Source organism: Polypterus senegalus, chromosome 11 (assembly GCF_016835505.1).
Source record: "Polypterus senegalus isolate Bchr_013 chromosome 11, ASM1683550v1, whole genome shotgun sequence".
In the NCBI taxonomy this organism is placed as follows: domain Eukaryota; kingdom Metazoa; phylum Chordata; class Cladistia; order Polypteriformes; family Polypteridae; genus Polypterus; species Polypterus senegalus.
The window spans coordinates 117,496,812-117,515,570 of record NC_053164.1 but is presented as its reverse complement, the minus strand read 5'-3'; the positions used below and the strand labels follow the sequence as shown (position 1 = coordinate 117,515,570).

General features: G+C 37.8%; 1 protein-coding gene across 2 annotated transcripts in view; it reads left to right on the top strand.

Annotated features, from left to right (window-relative positions):
• The window catches only part of xpo7 (exportin 7), a 289,702-nt gene that overhangs the window by 69,290 nt on the left and 201,653 nt on the right, over nucleotides 1–18,759 (top strand). For both annotated transcript variants that reach the window (XM_039769573.1, XM_039769572.1), the window contains exon 2: nucleotides 1,423–1,569. In XM_039769573.1, the coding sequence (XP_039625507.1) occupies nucleotides 1,423–1,569 (147 nt within the window). The remainder of the gene's footprint in view (nucleotides 1–1,422; nucleotides 1,570–18,759) is intronic.

Sequence of the window (18,759 nt, the reverse complement as noted above, 5' to 3'; positions counted from 1 at the left end):
TCGTGATATCGGGATATTAAATGAAATATCGGGATATAAGATTTTGGTCATATCGCACAGCCCTAATTGTGATTTTTTTTTCTTTTCATTGTTTTAAGTTCTTGTGTTTTTCTTGGTACTTCATTTGGATGAAGTTTTTAATGTATGTTTTTGAGTATATCAGGAATTTCCAATGGTAAGACTGGAAATGTTCGCAGTGTATAATATACATACATTTGAAGTAAATAATCTGACCTTGTACTAACTAGATGAGCCCATTTACCGGGTCTGTCAAAAAATAATTGACAATATAATCTCTTTTATTTAAAGCATTGTTTTAATATATAAAATTTTGCATTTAAAATTATTTGGGCTATATATACTATATGTCTAGCGGATGTTACCTTAAGGTACATATAGATGTAAAGCATCGCTAAACACTAATGTTGTACTTAAACATGTAGAGAACATTTACTATACAAATCTCTGCTGATTTGGACAACTGTTTGTGGTACAGAACCTGATGGAGTACAGTTGGTTGTGCTAATAAAATACAGTATTTTTCATTTCAACAGATGTAGCATCTATAAACACTGCCTTGGCTGAATAGATTCTGATACCTATAGTATATAATGTGCAAAAATGTTAAAATAACCCCCAAAAAATCCTGATATTTCATCATTTATTTATGCTTTTTGTAGCCTTTCCCTAAACCATGATACTGAACAATCTTTGTTTTCAGATCTTTTGAGAGTTGCTTTGAGGTTCCCATGCTCTTCAGAGGAGAGTCAAAGGGAAGCACAACTTGCAATTGACCACCTTAAATACCTTTTCTCATGATTGGACACACCTCTCTATGATGTTCAAGGCTTAATGAGCTACTCCAGCCAATTTGGTGTTGCAAGTAATCCGTATTGAGCAGTTCCATGCATTCAAATCAGCAAAATTACAAGGGGACCCAATTTTTGCACAGCCAGTTTTTCACATTTGATTTCATTTGATACAACTAAACACTGCTTCACTAAAAATCTTTGTTCGGAAAACACCCCAGCACTCAGATGTTCCTAGGAAATGAAAGACATACCACTGTTATCTTTTTTGTTGAAAGTAGAGTAAATTATTATGCAGGCTGAGAGTTTACCACATTTTTTCATATGACTGTATCAATGAAAAATACTGCAGTTCACTACAGTTATTAATATTTTATATATATATATATATATATATATGATGACTCATTTTATTTAAAGTTTAAGCACATTTTCAGTTTTGTTTAATTTTTTAAGAGTTTTGTACAGTGTAAAGAAATAAACATTTTTAGTTTAAAGAATTACTTGCTTTTATTTGACAGTTGTGTCATATTAAAGTTTTAAAAGTATTGTGGATCAATATGGTTTGTGAATCACACCTTTTACTTACCTTCTTTCCTCTCTCTTGTTTCAGAGCCTAGCCCAGCTAGAGATCCTGTGCAAGCAACTTTATGAGACAACAGACACAACCACTCGTTTACAAGCAGAAAAGGCATTGGTTGAATTTACCAACAGTCCAGACTGCTTGAGCAAATGTCAGCTTCTATTAGAAAGAGGCAGTGTAAGTTCTTTCTTTCTTTCAAGTAATTGTAAACATAGCAGAATTTTCAAACAATCGAAGTAAATATAGTATCCTTAAAATTTTTTATTGAGTTGGATTGTGAGATTAAAAATTAATAAAAAACATCATTCCATTTTTAAAGTTTCCCTTATGTAGTTCTTTTTCATGATTTTTATCAAGTTACATCAGCCATACGTTGAAATAATGTTTTGTACCATTATATGTTGGTAATCTTTTGAAATTACAGCAAGTTACATTTTTCGCAGTTGAGAGTGGCGTTGTCTAAAATTGCTGCCACAACAAGTGATATTGAATAAACCTGTCATTTTCATTGGACAGCATACTTCATCTTCATATCATTTTTCATTCTTTCAACAAATAACATTTTTTTTTAATTTAGGTAGGTGCTTTACAAAATGTATACTTCTTCATCAAACTTTAAGTACTTTCAGAGAAGCTAGTTTTTGAAAACATTTACAGCATAATTTTGCTGTTTAGTATTTTTTGCTTCAGAACACTCTCAAGAACATGCAGAATACTGATTATATCTTTAGCAACATTGCTTTCATATTGATTACTATAAATAAATCTAGGCTAGCAGTTATGTTTTTATATTTAATTGTTGGATTTCAGCAAACTGAAGAAAACCAGACTAAAGAAAGTTAAATGGTCAAAATACTGTACTATAACTGTATGTCCAACTTTGTGGCATAAGATGTATGCAGTAAGTGACTTACAAGAGAAAAATAAATATTTTTAATAATTGATTTGCTTTGAATAAATAATACTCTTGCTTATAATAGTACATTTGTCAACCAAACATCATGTTTTTAACTAACTTTTAATATGATATTTACGGAAATTAAATAATTGTATCATGTGAAATATTATTTTAGTTTTTCCCCATCATTTTTTAGAAAAACATTCCTACATTAAATATTTTTAATATTTTAATGTCAGTTTTGAATTAGGGTCAGAAAAAATAAAGGTAATATATTTTCTTCTACACATGTGATATATTACAAAGTCATTAGCTACCTATCGTATTGGAGCACGATATTACTCATATGGCAACAGTCTTCTATTTATACTGTTTTATCTCTAATAATGACGCTGTAAACTAAAGACATAAAAAAGACTGCATAAAACTTGAACTTAAAAGTCAGCATTGAAATGGTTGCTCTTTAGAGATTAAACCTTCTATGCAGGTTTTTAAATAGCACACAGGAAAAGAAGGCATTATACAAATATAACATTATATCATTTTTCTTTTATTGTTGAGGCCACTGTGGACTACAGTATGTCTGACTGAAAAGAGGTTTTACTTTCTGATGAATAAATCATCATTTTTTTTATGTATAAGCTAGTATAGTGTAGCACTGCAGGTGTAAGTTGTATTTTGTGTACATGATTACAGGAAAATACTGTGAATAAAATATTTAATTCAAAGTAGCTTTAAAACCATTTCTTATACTTCGGGACTCCTTTAAACACTGGAAATGTCTTCTGTGGACAGGCATGTCAAAAGTCAAACTTTCTGTTCAATAATCTTTGGTTGTATCTGGGGGTGGAGGGTGGTTTGCCTTGAAAATGACAATTTCCAAGCATTGCACAACTTTAATAACTGCTTAAAACTTGTGGAGGTAGTATCATAATTTGGAAATACTTTCCTGCATCAGGACATGGATGACTTGTCTTTGAAGGAGCTGTGAATTCTGGCCGAGTTTTAAATTGATTTGTTCATTTTTTGCTTATTAATGTTTCGGTAGTTTAAACAGTTAAAATAGTGCAACACTATCAGACAGTCTAACCACATCTCCACAAAGAGCTGGGGCCTCAATAAAACTTTATTTTGCTTAGAAATGTGCTTAAATCATCTCTTACACAAAAGTCAGAATTTATAAAACATGGTATTTGGCTTAAAATTAAAAGTTTCAACCATCTCTAAGTCCTACATGTATCTTTTTGGTGTTGGTATTTTAGCAACTCCAGACAACAGGACACATTTCTTATGTATTGTTTAGTATTAGTTTAACCTTATACATAATAGCAGATACAAAGGCGTAGCGTTAAGTCAAGGGAAAAAGCAATAATACAGATGGTGCATATTGGTTTTTGGGTCATTTATTTGCCCATTTGTAAGGTCATTATTTACAACAATAACTTATTTTTTCTATTGCACTCTTCACTGAGTGCTGGCACACAATTATGTGAACAATTTTTACTTAAAATACAAGTATACATAAATTAATTACTAAATACAGAACTAGTAAACAAAAATTTTGATTTGTTAAAACACACTGAGAACAAGGTAGAAACAAATGGAAGCAAACAATATCTGCCAATTAATTAGTTAATTAACTATAGCCAATTGATGACGGTGGAGATTAAAACAGTAAAAGAGAAAGTTAAAAACAAAGCACCTGTCCTAGAGACCTTGACCATCTGTCCGCCTACCCCCTCCTGAGTTTTCTATATTATAGTCTCTGCTGTCCATTCAAATGATCAAATCTTTCCATCCAATGGTTCCAACACCTTTTTATCCAAGATGACTTTTCCATATGTAGGAGAGCAGCCATGTAGTAGATTGTGATGATGCAGGGTATCGCTGCATGCTCCCACTACTTTTTTGGGAGCTTTTGAATCTGACACTGTCTATAATGTCACCGGATGAGTTGATCAGTGAAGACATCAATGAAGCAAGGGGATGGTGCAAAAGAAGTGCAAGAGTGCTTTTATTTAAAAACAGTCAAAACAGTGTTCAAATAAATAGTACAGTGCTTCAAATAAATAGATAATCCAATAAAACCAGTGAAAACGTGGAGGTTAAAATAATAAAAATAGTAAATAATTCCATAAAAACAAGGTTTAAAACAATAGCTGGAAGCAGTCTTTTAAAACAAAGCCCAGTGCTGCCTTCTACTGGCGACTCCCCTGCTTCTCCCATCCAGGTATGCACCAGGGGAGTCACCCTAACTGCAGCTGACCTTCTCTGCCTTCTGGTCTTGTGGCTTCCCGATCCCTGGCTTTGTTCTGCTATCCCCAGACTGAGACTTGGGTTCCCCAGTGACTAGGGTGCTCACACTGGGGCATCCACTTCCCAAGCCTCCCACCTCCTGCCATCTTCCGCAGTGAGCCATCCTCCTTCCGGTCACTCCTGCTCGTCACCAAATGAGGAGCGACCACTACCGACTGCCCTGGGTGCTGGCCAAACACCCTGCTAGGTCATACTGCTCAGCTGCCTTCTGCTCTCGACAGCGAGCGTGCCTTCACTCGCTCATGCACTGGCTTTCTCCTTCCTGCTTCCTGCCGTCTTCTTCTCCCTCCTTAACCTTCCGTTCACCTTTTCTTTTTCCTTTTTCTTCCCCCTCTGCACTCATGCTCCTACTATATATAATGGGGATGTGGCTCAGGTGTGGCGATTAGCAGCTCCCAACATCAATTATGGATGCAGGAGACTCCTCACCTGTGCACTTAAGCAAGGTTTTCTTCTAGTTTGTCAGGAACTGTGCCATTCAGTAATGAACTACTGTATTGATAATGCTAATATCGGATGCTGGCAGAACGTCTATTGAGCTTTTCACTAAATTGATTGGGTCACGGTATAAGGAAGAAGAAGTAGGTTTCATTTTGGCAATTAAAGTTAAGACATACTGTTGTGTTAAAATCACTGATGTGGTGTGTGCAAGGCAAGACTGGGTTTGTCAATGAGGTATCAAATTTACGAAGTGACGTGGAAAGCTGGGATCTTATATTGTCAGTTTTCACATTAAAGAAGTTCATAAACTCTGCATTGCTAATGTTTGTAGGTATGTTGCCCTGTAGTCCAGAATTGCCATTTGTTACATTAGACACTGTTTTAAAGATGTTACAAGGATTATTACTGTTGTTATTTATTAATCTAGAATAGTAGTCTGAGTGGGCTATAACTTTTTTATACTTATTGATACAGGCAGTCCCCGCGTTATGTACGAGATAGGGACTGTAGGTTTGTACTTAAGTTGAATTTGTATGTAAGTCGGAACAGGTACATTATTTTAATAAATGCTATTGTTGACCGACTGTAACCAAGTGTTCTGCCAGTGAATGATGGAATTTCACCCCTCTCTGACCTTTTTATTATTTCTACTTAATTTTCAATGGTGATGGTTTTTCTCTTCTTTACTATATCACAGCATCAGATTTGTGTTTCAGAGACATTCTTGAAGGGTGAAGACAAAAGGTTAAGATGAGCTCTTCTGCACATCACTGTCCACGCTATCACAGCAGGACGTCTGATGTACTGACAAGAGACAACTTGCAATAGCAGGCTTGCTATTGAGAATGACTTGGGGTGGCGGGGGGAGGGGGGGGCTTGGGGAGTTCATCACTCACCCACCACACAGTCACCTCCACTGTAGAATGCTGCCTGCAGCGTTCACCCACTGAGAACGAACACGGTGCAGCCAATAGCAGGGAGTGAGTCGCCCAACCCCAATTCAACAGGCAGCCATCCGAGGCACAATACAATGCTACCCCTGCCGCCCCGTTCACCCTCAGTGGACTCCGTTCAGCCACAACCGGGTCAAGCTCTTGCAACATTACCAGCCGTGTGTGCTGGGCGGGCAGTGAAATGCCCCCCTCCACTCTATTCAGCCTGCGTCCAGTCAGGAACAGTACCTGCAGTGCCATAGTGGGCGGGCAGCGAACCATCGTCCTGTGATAGCTGTGGCCCCAATGACGATAGACCACGGGTCATTGCTTGCTGCCGGGAGCCGCCCGAGGGACACTACACTGCATGAGCAGCGAAATTGCCCCCCTCCAGGCACCACTTGCAGCATCCCCATGCCAAAGATGACAGAGCGGCAGTTACTGAGGTGCATGCGTCGCAGCTGTGGCCTCGTTCGTAAGACGTAGGTCGGATGTCTGTAACCTGGGGACTACCTGTGCTCTCAGCACATGCAGAGTTTTCTTGCTCATCATATTTGCTCCAGTTTTAAACATTCTAATTTAAGGGCTGACTAAGTATTCTCATTAAATCAGTGCTTTAATCACTTTTGTTTTTAAGGGAAGTACTGTTTTCAAAGCCTTTTTCATATTTGCATTATAATTTGTTGTTAGAAGGCACAAATTTTATGCAGATTTATAATCTAGATGTTGCACTTTGTTTGTTTTAATCTGTGAGTATTCTAGTGGAAACCAAATCTAATGTGATTTAGAAGTAATCAGAAATAACTTCATTTTAAGGTGTAATATTTCAATTTTCAGTCTTCGCTCCATTAGTAGTAATTAGATCTAATGTATGGATATGACTATGAATTCGGCTATTGACAATCTGGAAAATCCTTGCTGAGTTTAACTAATAAGTAAAATATTTGCTGAAAGTGTCAGTTTCCACATTAATGCGTATTTTAAAATTTCCCATCAACACTATCTTCTTTCTTCTTCTTCTTTCGGCTGCCACAGCGGATCATCTTCTTCCATATCTTTCTGTCCACTGCATCTTGTTGTGTTACACCCATCACCTGCATGTCCTCTCTCACCATAGCCATTAACCTTTGCTTAGGCCTTCCCCTTTTCCTCTTCCCTGGCAGCTCTATCCTTAGCATCCTTCTCCCAATATACCCAGCATCTCTCCTCTGCACATGTTCAAACCAACGTAGTCTCGGCTCTCTGACTTTGTCTCTGAACCGTCCAACTTGCGCTGACCCTCTAATGTACTAATTTCTAATCCTATCAATCCTTGTCACACCCAGTGGAAATCTCAGCATCTTTAATTCTGCTACCTCCAGCTCTGTCTCCTGCTTTCTGGTCAGTGCCACTGTCTCCAACCCATATAACATAGCTGGTCTCACTACAGTCCTGTAGACCTTCCCTTTCACTCTTGTTGATATCCGTATGTCACAAATTACTTCTGACACTCTTCTCCACCCATTGCACCATGCTTGCACTCTCTTTTTCACTTCACTTCCACAATCCCCATTACTCTGTACTGTTGATACCAAGTGTTTAAATTCATCCACCTTCGCCAACTGTACTCCCTGCATCCTCACCATTCCACTGACCTCCCTCTCATTCGCACACATGTATTCTGTCTTGTTCTTACTGACCTTCATTCCTCTCCTCTCTAGAGCATATCTCCGCCTCTCCAGGGTCTCCTCAACCTGCTCCCTACTATCGCTACAAATCACAATGTCATCAGCAAACATCACAGTCCACGGGGACTCCTGTCTAATCTTGTCTGTCAACCTGTCCATCACCATTGCAAATAAGAAAGGGCTCAGAGCCGATCCCTGATGTAATCCCACCCCCAACTTGAATGCATCCGTCACTCCTACTGCAGACCTCACCACTGTCACACTTGCCTCGTACATATCCTGTACAACTCTTACGTACTTCTCTACCACTCGTGACTTCCTCATACAATACCACAGCTCCTCTCGAGGCACTCTGTCATATGCTTTCTCCAGGTCCACAAAGACGCAATGCAACTCCTTCTGGCCTTCTCTAAACTTCTCCATCAACATCCTCAGAGCAAACATTGCATCTGTAGTGCTCTTTCTTGGCATAAAACCATACAGCTGCTCACTAATCATCACCTCACTTCTTAATCTAGCCTCCACTATTCTTTCCCATAACTTCATGTTGTGGCTCATCAGTTTTGTTCCCCTATAGTTACTACAGTCCTACACATCCCCCTTATTCTTAAATATCGGCACCAGTACACTTCTTCTCCACTCTTCAGGCATCCTCTCACTTTCCAAGATTCTATTCAACAATCTAGTTAAAAAAACTCCAGTGCCATCTCTCCAAGACACCTACATGCTTCCATAGGTATGTCATCTGGACCAACGGCCTTTCCATTTTTCATCCTTTTTATAGCTATCCTTACTTCCTCCTTGCTAATCCGTTGCACTTCCTGATTCACTATCTCCATATCATCCAACCTCTTCTCTCTCTCTCTCGTTCTCTTCATTCATCAGCCTCTCAAAATACTCTTTCCATCTGCTCAACACACTCTCCTCGCTTGTGAGTACGTTTCCATCTTTATCCTTTATCACCCAAACCTGCTGCACATCTTTCCCCGCTCGGTCCCTCTGTCTAGCCCAGGGGTCCTCGATCACGGTCCTGGAGGGCCGCAGTGGCTGCAGGTTTTTGCTCCAACCCAACTGTTTAAAAAGAAACACTCAGTGGCTGCAGGTTTTTGCTCCAGCCCAACTGCTTAAAAAGAAGCACTTATTACTCAAGTAACACTTCTGCTTCACTTTAGTTGTCTCACTCGTTAAGATTTTGAACCCATATTGCTTATTCTAGTCTTAAACAGCTGTATTCTTGGTTTTTAATTGCTCCTAATTAGCAAAACGACACAAATGACCAAAGAGACCAGCATTTCTCCATTTAGCTTGTTACCATTTACACCTGTGTGTATTTATCATGAACTATTGGGTTTAATTAAATACTGGAAGGAAAATGAGGAGAAAAAAATTGAAGGACTGAGAATTACTTATCCATTTTAGCCTTCAAATCATTTGGATAATATCCTTAGAAAGGGGAAAAAAATTAGGATGTGAGAATTACCTGACATAGCAGAGTTAAAGCACTAAAAAGCCATGAAATTAAATTATTGGCAAACATTGCTTTCTAATTAAGCAACCGGGTTAGAACAAAAACCTGCAGCCACTGTGGCCCTCCAGGACTGTGATTGAGGACCCCTGGTCTAGCCAATCGGTACAGGTCGTTTTCTCCCTACTTAGTGTCCAACCTCTCATACAACTCATCATACGCTTTTTCTTTAGCCACCTCTCTCTTCATCTTGCGCCTTATCTTCTTGTACTCTTGTCTACTTTCTGCATCTCTCTGACTATCCCACTTCTTCTTTGCCAGTCTCTTCCTTTGTATAATCTCCTGTATTTCCTCTTTCCACCACCAGGTTTCCTTTTCCTCCTTTCTCTTTCCAGATGTCACGCCAAGCACCCTTCTTGCTGTTACCCTTATTACATCTGCTGTAGTTTCCCAGCTGTCTGGTAACTTTTCACTGCCACCCAGTGCCTGTCTCGCCTCCTCCCTAAACTCAACCGTACAGTCTTCCTTTTTCAACTTCCACCATTTGATCCTTGGCTCTGCCCTCACTCTCTTCCTCTTCTTGATCTCCAACTTCATCCTACAGACCCCCATCCTATGCTGCTTAACTACACTTTCCCCTGCCATCACTTTGCAGTCTTCAATCTACTTCAGATCAACTGTTCTGCATAGGATGTAATCTACCTGTGTGCATCTTCCTCCACTCTTGTACGTCACCCTATGTTCCTCCCTCTTCTTAAAACACATTTTCACCACAGCCATGTCCATCCTTTTGGCAAAATCCACTATCCTCTGACCTTCTTCATTCCTCTCCTTGACATCATAACTACCCATCACCTTCTCATCTCCACTGTTCCCTTCACCAACATGCCATTGAAATCCGCTCCAATCAACACTTTCTGTCCCTTGTATACACTGTTCATCACTTCATCCAACTCACTCCAAAAATCTTCTTTCTCACCCATTGCACACCCAACTTGTGGTGCATATGCACTAACAACATTCATCATCACACCTCCAATTTCCAGCTTCATAATCATTACTCTGCCTGACACTCTTTTCACCTCCAAAACACTCTTGACATAGTGTTTCAAGATTCATTGAAATTATGTATGTAAACACACTGTTTATATACAGTAAAACCTAAATATTATTTTAAAGATATAGATTGTCTCCAATATCACATATGTTACAGCCATTACGATAGACAGGCCACCAGCAATAAATACGTACAATGCAAGAAAAATTGTAAACAGTAAATGTGTGTACAGTGACACTAAACGTACGTACTTGTACTAAGTACTGTAAGTAGAAAATTAATTATGGTTACTCACCAACAACAACACAATGACTTGTCCGATAACGATGAGTTTAATTTTACTGCACAACAAAGGAGAGCGTTACAGCTCCCCTAAAGGAGCCTCTTCAAGCAACTGTGTAGCACCGCTGTTGTTCTTCTTCCAGCAGTCTTCAATCCAAATCCCTAAAGCAAATTCCATCCTGACTACTGCCTTATTACATCCACTTACAACACGTTTTGCACCCTGTTTAACAGGACACTGGGGCCGTAGATCTGATATTCCTTTCCTACTTTTTAAATAAAAAGAATCGTAGCCTCATTGATGCTGTAATGGCGTCCTACAGCGGTGTAGCTTTTCCCTTCCTTCAACATATCCGAAATGTTTACCTTTTCAGCAATCATTAACATCTTCCGTTGGCGCTTGGGCATGGCCCCTGAAGCAGTAGCAGGAGCAGATCGTTTTGGAGCCATAATGAAGGGCTTGACTATGCACAAAGATAAACACAAAAGAGCACAAAAGTTAACTCTTTACACAGCGAAACACGTTGATGCTGAATGAGCAAGATGAGACTTCCTGGTTAACGCCACGGAATCGAATTCAGCACTCCGTCGCTAAGCCATTCAGCACACAGGAACTTAACTGCGTGCTCTGATTGATTAGCTTCTCAGCCATCTGCCAATTGCATCCCTTGTATGAAATCAACTGGGCAAACCAACTGAGGAAGCATGTACAGGAAGTAAAAAGACCCATTGTCTGCAGAACCTGCGAAGCAACGAAAAATCCGTGTTATATATTTAGATATGCTTACATATAAAATCCGCGATAGAGTGAAGCCGCGAAAGTCGAAACGCGATATAGCGAGGGATTACTGTACATACAGTTGTTAAACATTAGGTGTGTTCTGTGTGCAAAAATCCTTGTAGCACTCACTTTGGTTCCTGTTTAAAGTGACCCCATCTGCTGTTGTTATATTTGCTCATATTTGGACCTGCGTCCATATTGCAAAAAGTGTGCTGAAACCCTTGCAGCACACATTGTGTCCAGAGCAAAAGTTTTGTCACTGAATTGCTGAGGGTTTTGTATGGAAGCGTATTAGGGCCACGGTGAAGAAAAAAAAAATACGGACAAAGTGAAGAAAAAAACTATATGTTGAGAATAAAGTTGAGATGTTGACTTTATTCTCAACATTTCCACTTCAATCTTGACGCTTAAAACGAGAATAAAGTCAACATGTTGCTACATAATTTATGACGGGGGTTTGAGAAAATCTAGTAAATTAAACATTCATTTTACGATGAAGTTTAGTTTATGATGTTCTACTTTAATGACAAACTATGAGTATAAAGTCAACATGCCGAATTTAATCTCGAGATAAACGGTGACAATAAAGTGGAAATGTCGACTTTATTCTCGACATAAGTGTTGAGATTAAAGTGGAAATGTCGAGAATGCATACCTGCCGTAGTGCAAGTGTGAATTGAATATCCAACAGGCTGTCCCTTTACCACTCAAAAGTCTTAATGTTGGTAAAAATGCACATTACACTTCTGAAATAATAATGCAAGAGCTGCTGGATGTCTTAGCATTAGAAATAAAATCTAACATACTGAATAATATACACACAGAAATGTTTTTCAGTATTCTGTGTGATGAAACCACAGATATCTCAGATGTAAAACAATTAATGATTTACATTAAATATGTTTGTCAGGTCACTAAAGAGGTCAGAGTTAGTTTTGTATCAGCCCGCAATATGATTGGCTGCATAGCGGAGAGTATAACCAACACACTGAGTGAGACTATGGACACTTTAGGCTTAAAAACTGATAATCTGTTTGGACTAGGGTCAGATTGAGCAGCTGTTATGATTGGGAAACAGAAAGGTGTGGCAAAACTGCTTAGAGATAAAACATCTGGACTCTTGGTCAACTGCCACCGTGTAAAAACACCGATTGGCCCTTGCAAGTGCCCAAGCCGCAGCTGCTGTACCTTATTTAACAAAACTGAACATCTTAAGGCAGCTGTTCTATTTCTTCCAAAATTCTTCAGTTAGGATGGCTGGTTTAACGGAAATTCAGAATATTCTGAACATTCCCCAGATTAAGCTGAAAATGGCCAGTGATACTAGATGGCTGCCTGATGACTTTGCAGTACAGTCACTACGACAGTGTACGAGTGATCTCCTTGGAGGACCCAGATCCTGGGAACTTTGATTATGGGAAAGCTTCAGACAACTGGGTCTCTAGGAAGTAAAGAAGAATAGATATTTAACTGAAGACACCTTCTGCATATGCAAGTTGGCTTTGAAGAATATTTTTAAAATTTTCTTCATTAGGTTTCCTATACTTTTTTTCAATATTTTTATTTTTCTTCCCGACAGCGACAATACTTGTGCCTGTTGGTTTATGTCATAACAATTGTTACTTAAAATTTTTGTTAGGGTTGCAGGATCCTGAATTAGATACTTCTTAAATTTAATAAAAATATACTTTCACAAGTGTCAGACCTTAAAAAAGAAGTTATATTGAGCTTTGGAAAATAATAAGGAAGGAATCACATTGGATGACAGTTGCAGTCAAAATATAGAACCTTTTTATTGAACAAATTTTGCAAACAACAAACTGTAATTTTGAGAACATATTTTCAACCATCCAAAGAGGCATTTAGACTTAGTAAAATATCCAGAGGTGCTTGTCAAAAGTTGTGTTGCACTGAACATGTCTTAGAAAAGGATTAAATAGTAATTTTTTTTTGTAAACTAACTCAACTTTCTGTTGTTAACAATCTCTGTCCACTGACACATTAGCTATATGGATTGTAATGTCATTGGTTATCTCGATCCAACACTTGCTTTTTTTGTTGTAGGCAGTACTAGCAAATGTGTCTACAAGTGACGTCTGACTAGAGTGTCCTCTAGCTTTTTCATTTTTACCTGAGGACGTGGAGGGTGCCAGTCTTAGTTCCATACATTCATGGTACTCCAAAGAATGTTTGTGGCTAAGGTGGTGCCGCAAATTGCTTGTGTTGCCACCTCCAGTGACAACTTTAGCTCAGACAGGATTTGCAGTAAATAGTTGTTTGTTCCACATCCGACCTTCTAAAACCAAAGCATCTCCAGACAACAGACACTGCTCCTTTTTTCGGCAAAAGTTATTCTATCATCATGTTCAACTTTATCGTCTACTACAGCTTCAGTTTCAAAATGTTCTCTGTCCATTTTAACCGCTCAATACCTCCACTAACGCAGGTACTCCATTCCATTGCATGCGTGCTTAACGGTGTAGCAGTGTAAAAGGTCCCCGCTTAAACAGTTTCTCGCTGCACCATGTTCCAAACGTTGTTTAGGCTATTTAAACCGGTGTTGCTGTATAAGAAAAATCCATATCATAACAAAAATAAAAAACAGTTTTCGGTTTGAACCAGTATACCTCCCAGCACTAGAAGGAGCATCCTAAACTGTATACAATTTGTTCTCTAACCCAGAGTAATAAGGGGTCCAAAACAGGAACTTTAAATTGGATGCCTACACAAACAAATCTTGTGCACATTCTGAGACCAGGTTAATTTAGTTTTCAGCAGTTCATCAAATGCATTTTTGTTAGATCACTATGAATACCTGCCTAATAATCTCATCACCACTTTTAAGCTACATATTGCAATCTTGTCAATCTCTGTTTTTGTTTAAATGCACTCTGAATATATGCTTCTATTCCTTAACAAAAAAATTAACTGCTTAAGAGTAATATAAAGAGACAGTTCATGCCATTTTCACTCAGTGTTAAAAGAAATCTATACTAATAAAAGGCAAAGCCCTCACTCACTCACTCACTCACTCACTCACTCACTCACTCACTCACTGACTCATCACTAATTCTCCAACTTCCCGTGTAGGTAGAAGGCTGAAATTTGGCAGGCTCATTCCTTACAGCTTACTTACAAAAGTTGGGCAGGTTTCATTTCGAAATTCTACGCCTAATGATCATAACTGGAAGGTTTTTTTCTCCATTAACTGTAATAGAGTTTAGCTGGAAAGACACGGGGGGCGGAGTTTCGTGTGACATCATTACGCCTCCCACGTAATCACGTGAACTGACTGTCAACGCAGTGCGTAGAAAATCAGGAAGACCTCCAAAAAGCCCTTAAGAAAACTTGCATTATATAATTGAGAAGGCAGCGAAAAACAATAAGAAGCGAGCGAGTGACATATACTACCATATTCATGAGTCCTGCTACCTCGGAAAGAAAGCAAGGTGCAAACCTAAACTTTAAATTAAGTTCATAGACAGGCTACCGCTGGCATTTCACATGCCCACGGGAATGCGGGATACAAGTTTAATGAGAGGACGCAGGATATAAACAAGAGTTTTGATCACTTTGTAACTAAGTTAAAATTGTAGGTGAAGGGGTGTGCTTATGCAAATTCCGAGAGACTGTGTTTGTGGGGGATTGACAGTTAAGGCGGGTGGGGAGTCACGTCATCATCACCCCTCCCATTCATCTCATTTCGTTCTTAGCACAAGCACAGCTGAGAAGCTTCGATGCATGTGCTCCTTAACGCTTAAAAATAATGCATTTAATCACACTTTGCATTACAAGCAAAGGGAGCTTTTGTCAATGCATGATTTCCTGGTACACCGATTACATTGATCACCGTATCCCGATTCATTTTACCCTCGCACCACCTTAGTTTGAGAAGAAGTATGAAAAATATGAGGTTAACACAGAAAAACAGATCACCAATTCAAGTTTTATGAATAATCGATTCGCCATCAATATTTGTTTTGGTAAAGCCATCCTCCTTCCATTTTATAAGTTTTCCGCCACTAGCCATGATTAAATGAACGGTAAAAAAGTAAGAGCAAAGCGAGGGTGACTTATTTAGGCAGGCATTTATATGACAGCAACACTCATGACAATGTCAATCATGTTACGTTATTATTAAAAGGTTTCCTTTTCTTTTCATTACTTCTTTAACACACTACTTCTCCGCTGCAGTAGCGGGTATTTTGCTATATATATAATATATGAATTACCTCCAAAGAACGCTTAGACTTTTGATATCATGAACGTGTGTACAAAGGGGTCTCCTGCCCAGCAAAAGTCGAGCAGCCAGCGCGTGCATAGCTGTGCGGCCTTTGAGACGCTGACTGCGCTTCTGCCTTAAGTCAAAGTGAGCACTTTTAATTTTTTTCTTCCTCCCCCTGCGCTATAGCCCAGACAAGTGCAAACACGGGACCCCTTTTCTACACCACGACAAAATAATATTAAGGCGATTCACACTTTCTTTTGCACGATATACGATTATGAGGTCCTCAGCTCGGATTATGAAGATACGCACAGGAGTGGAAGACTGACAGTGCCATCACAGCTGATTAATGGCAGGGACGTCTCACCAGTCTACACAAGACACACGCGACTGTCCCAGAAGATGCTCATATCGTCAGCGAACACATCTCTATACTATATAAAAGGAAAGGCAACTTTCCTTTTTTACACCTTTTTCCTTTTATCCCAAACCAAAGCCTTTCTCTCTTAACATTGCAAAGGACACAAAAATAATTTTCTTTAATTGCCGGTAAGGCACATTACCAGAGGCACAAATTTGAAAGTTCACATAGAAAATGTAATTTCTATACCACAGCGGTCGTGTAGCGCCTTTCAAAAGGGATCTACTACCGAGAGATGATCCATATACATTTTAGCTGCTGTTAGTTACTTACCTGTTGTGTTACACAGTCTTTAAAATGTAGTTTACCAACCACTCCAGTAGTGCTCAATGTACCTGTACTTCTTAAAACGTTAATGTTTTACTGTTTAATAACTTATACACTACATTTTATTATTTTTCCATTGCAATCAGTGACCAAAGCTATACACACACATATAGACACATACAAACATACACACAAGTATATATATGTGTATATATATGTATGTATGTGTATATATATATATATATATATATATATATATACACACACCCCTATCTAGATTATATATATATGTATGTATGTGTGTATATATATATATATATATATGTGTATGTGTGTGTGTGTATATATATATATATATATATATATATATATATATATATATATATATATATATATATATATATATATATGACAGCAACAATCCAAGCTGTGATAAAACAGTAAAAAGGAGGCATGTCAGACGTCGTGGTACATTTTCTGATGCAGCTAGACGAAAATAACTTTGTGACGCTGCCACCAAATACACAAAACAATTACATTGAGAATCATGTTACGTTATTTTCAAAATGTTTCCTTTTCTTTCTCTTTCCTTCTTTAACACACTACTTCTCCGCTGCTGGTATTTTGCTATATATATATATATATATATATATATATAGATAGATATGAGAACAACACTCATATCAATGACAAAACAATTACATTAACAATCATGTTACGTTATTTTTAAAATTTTTCCTTTTCTTTTTCGTACCTTCTTTAACACACTACTTCTCCGCTGCGAAGCGCGGGTATTCTGCTAGTTCTTACATATACATAATACATAAATAAAACCTTTTCATTGCATTATTTTGTGGGTTATAAAGTAAGGTTTTTCATTTTAGTTATTTATAGTTGGGCTGGGTGATATGTAAATTGATATTGTGATTATTTGGACCCAAAATGTGATATTCAGTATTTCTCAATATGTTCCCTAAGTACATCGGCATCATATAGACATGTATATACACGTTTTCTATATAGAGCTTAAAACTCCTCTACTAGAATTCTGAAATGATTGCATTTGAGTTCCAGGCATTATTTTTCTGTTGTTATAGCTGAAGTAGTCTCTTGGATACAGATCTTTTCTGATCAAATTTTAACTGTGAACTGAAGATTTTGTTTTTTCTCTTGGTTTTATAGTACTATTCACAGTTGCATAACCAAAAGTCCTGACATCTGATGGTTAGACATGTTCTTTGTGATGTGCGTCTTTTTATCTTTTTGAATTAAAACTGGTAAAGTCACTATGATTATTATATTGGTAATTGAGTAATCTACTAATAATAATTTTGACAATTACAGAGTCAGTGTAACAAAAGTTAAAGAGCTCTTCAATGTAAAATATAATATCCTTTTTTAATAACTGCTTATTCTGTTCAGAATTCAGTAGAGCCTCAAATGTTACACAAAATAAAGAAGAATGTATAATTTTAATAGTTTGTCCATTAAAATATTTCGAAGTATATGATACAGAATTCCCTGCTATCTTAGTACAGAACTATGTTGAATTGGTCAAAATGAAGGTGCTTGTAATACCAGATGTGATGAATGAATGCATGAGGCAGCATGTACTGTGATTCCATGATTTTGGATGAACATAAGATACATTTTAGGATTTTATGTGTTTTAAAAGAAATAAATTATTGTCACTCCACCATCTAGCTGCTTCACGACCAGCTATGGAACATGTTTTTCACATTGTCTTAATCAGATTATCCATCAGAAGACTACAAAGTGTGGAAAAACATCATACATTGTGTCTTTACTCAGTTTATAAATCAGTGTGTTGTACCTATTACACAAATCTATCCTTTCTTTCAGCTGAGACAGTTCATTTGAACTGTGACATTTGTCTTGCTTAGCAATGTCGTTTTTTAGATGGTGCTACACAGCTATTGTGAGGAATACTTTTATAGCATCAGCAATCAGCTACATTTTCTTTCAGTTTAAATACTAAATGCTTTTATTGTTTTCTACCATATTTCATATTACACAAAGATGTGTTTTTACAACTGATTTAGAATAACTCAGTCACTTGTGACAGGTGTAAAAAAGACTTCAAAATACATGGCTGTCTTTACACTGTAGGACTAAAATGTAGTTGACATTTTTATTTTTGAATATGCTGTTTCGGCTACATGTTCACAGAACTGTTTGCATGTCATCTCTCTCTGATTCCCTGCATCAACATAGGCAGTGTTCTGAAATGACCACCTCATGCAAATATAAAAAAAATGCTTTAGAAATGTGACAGCATATGTACCCATGCAGCAAATGCATTGATGCACATAAACAAAGTGATCACTCCCTGTAACTCCAGCAACTTGCATTCCCAATCACATTTCATCTTAATTTGTCAAATTGCAAAACAATTTGTTAATACTAATTACCTGTGTTACACCCCACACACAGCGTTTTTTGCAGTGATTATGCCATGTTCGCCACTGATCTTGTGTGCCGAATATTTTTCTGGAAAGTGCCATGCGGCTGACTTAGGCAATTTTTTTTTTAAAAATATAAATACAACCACCTCATAATGCTTTGGGATGGCAGTGTGACATCATAGAGCAGTA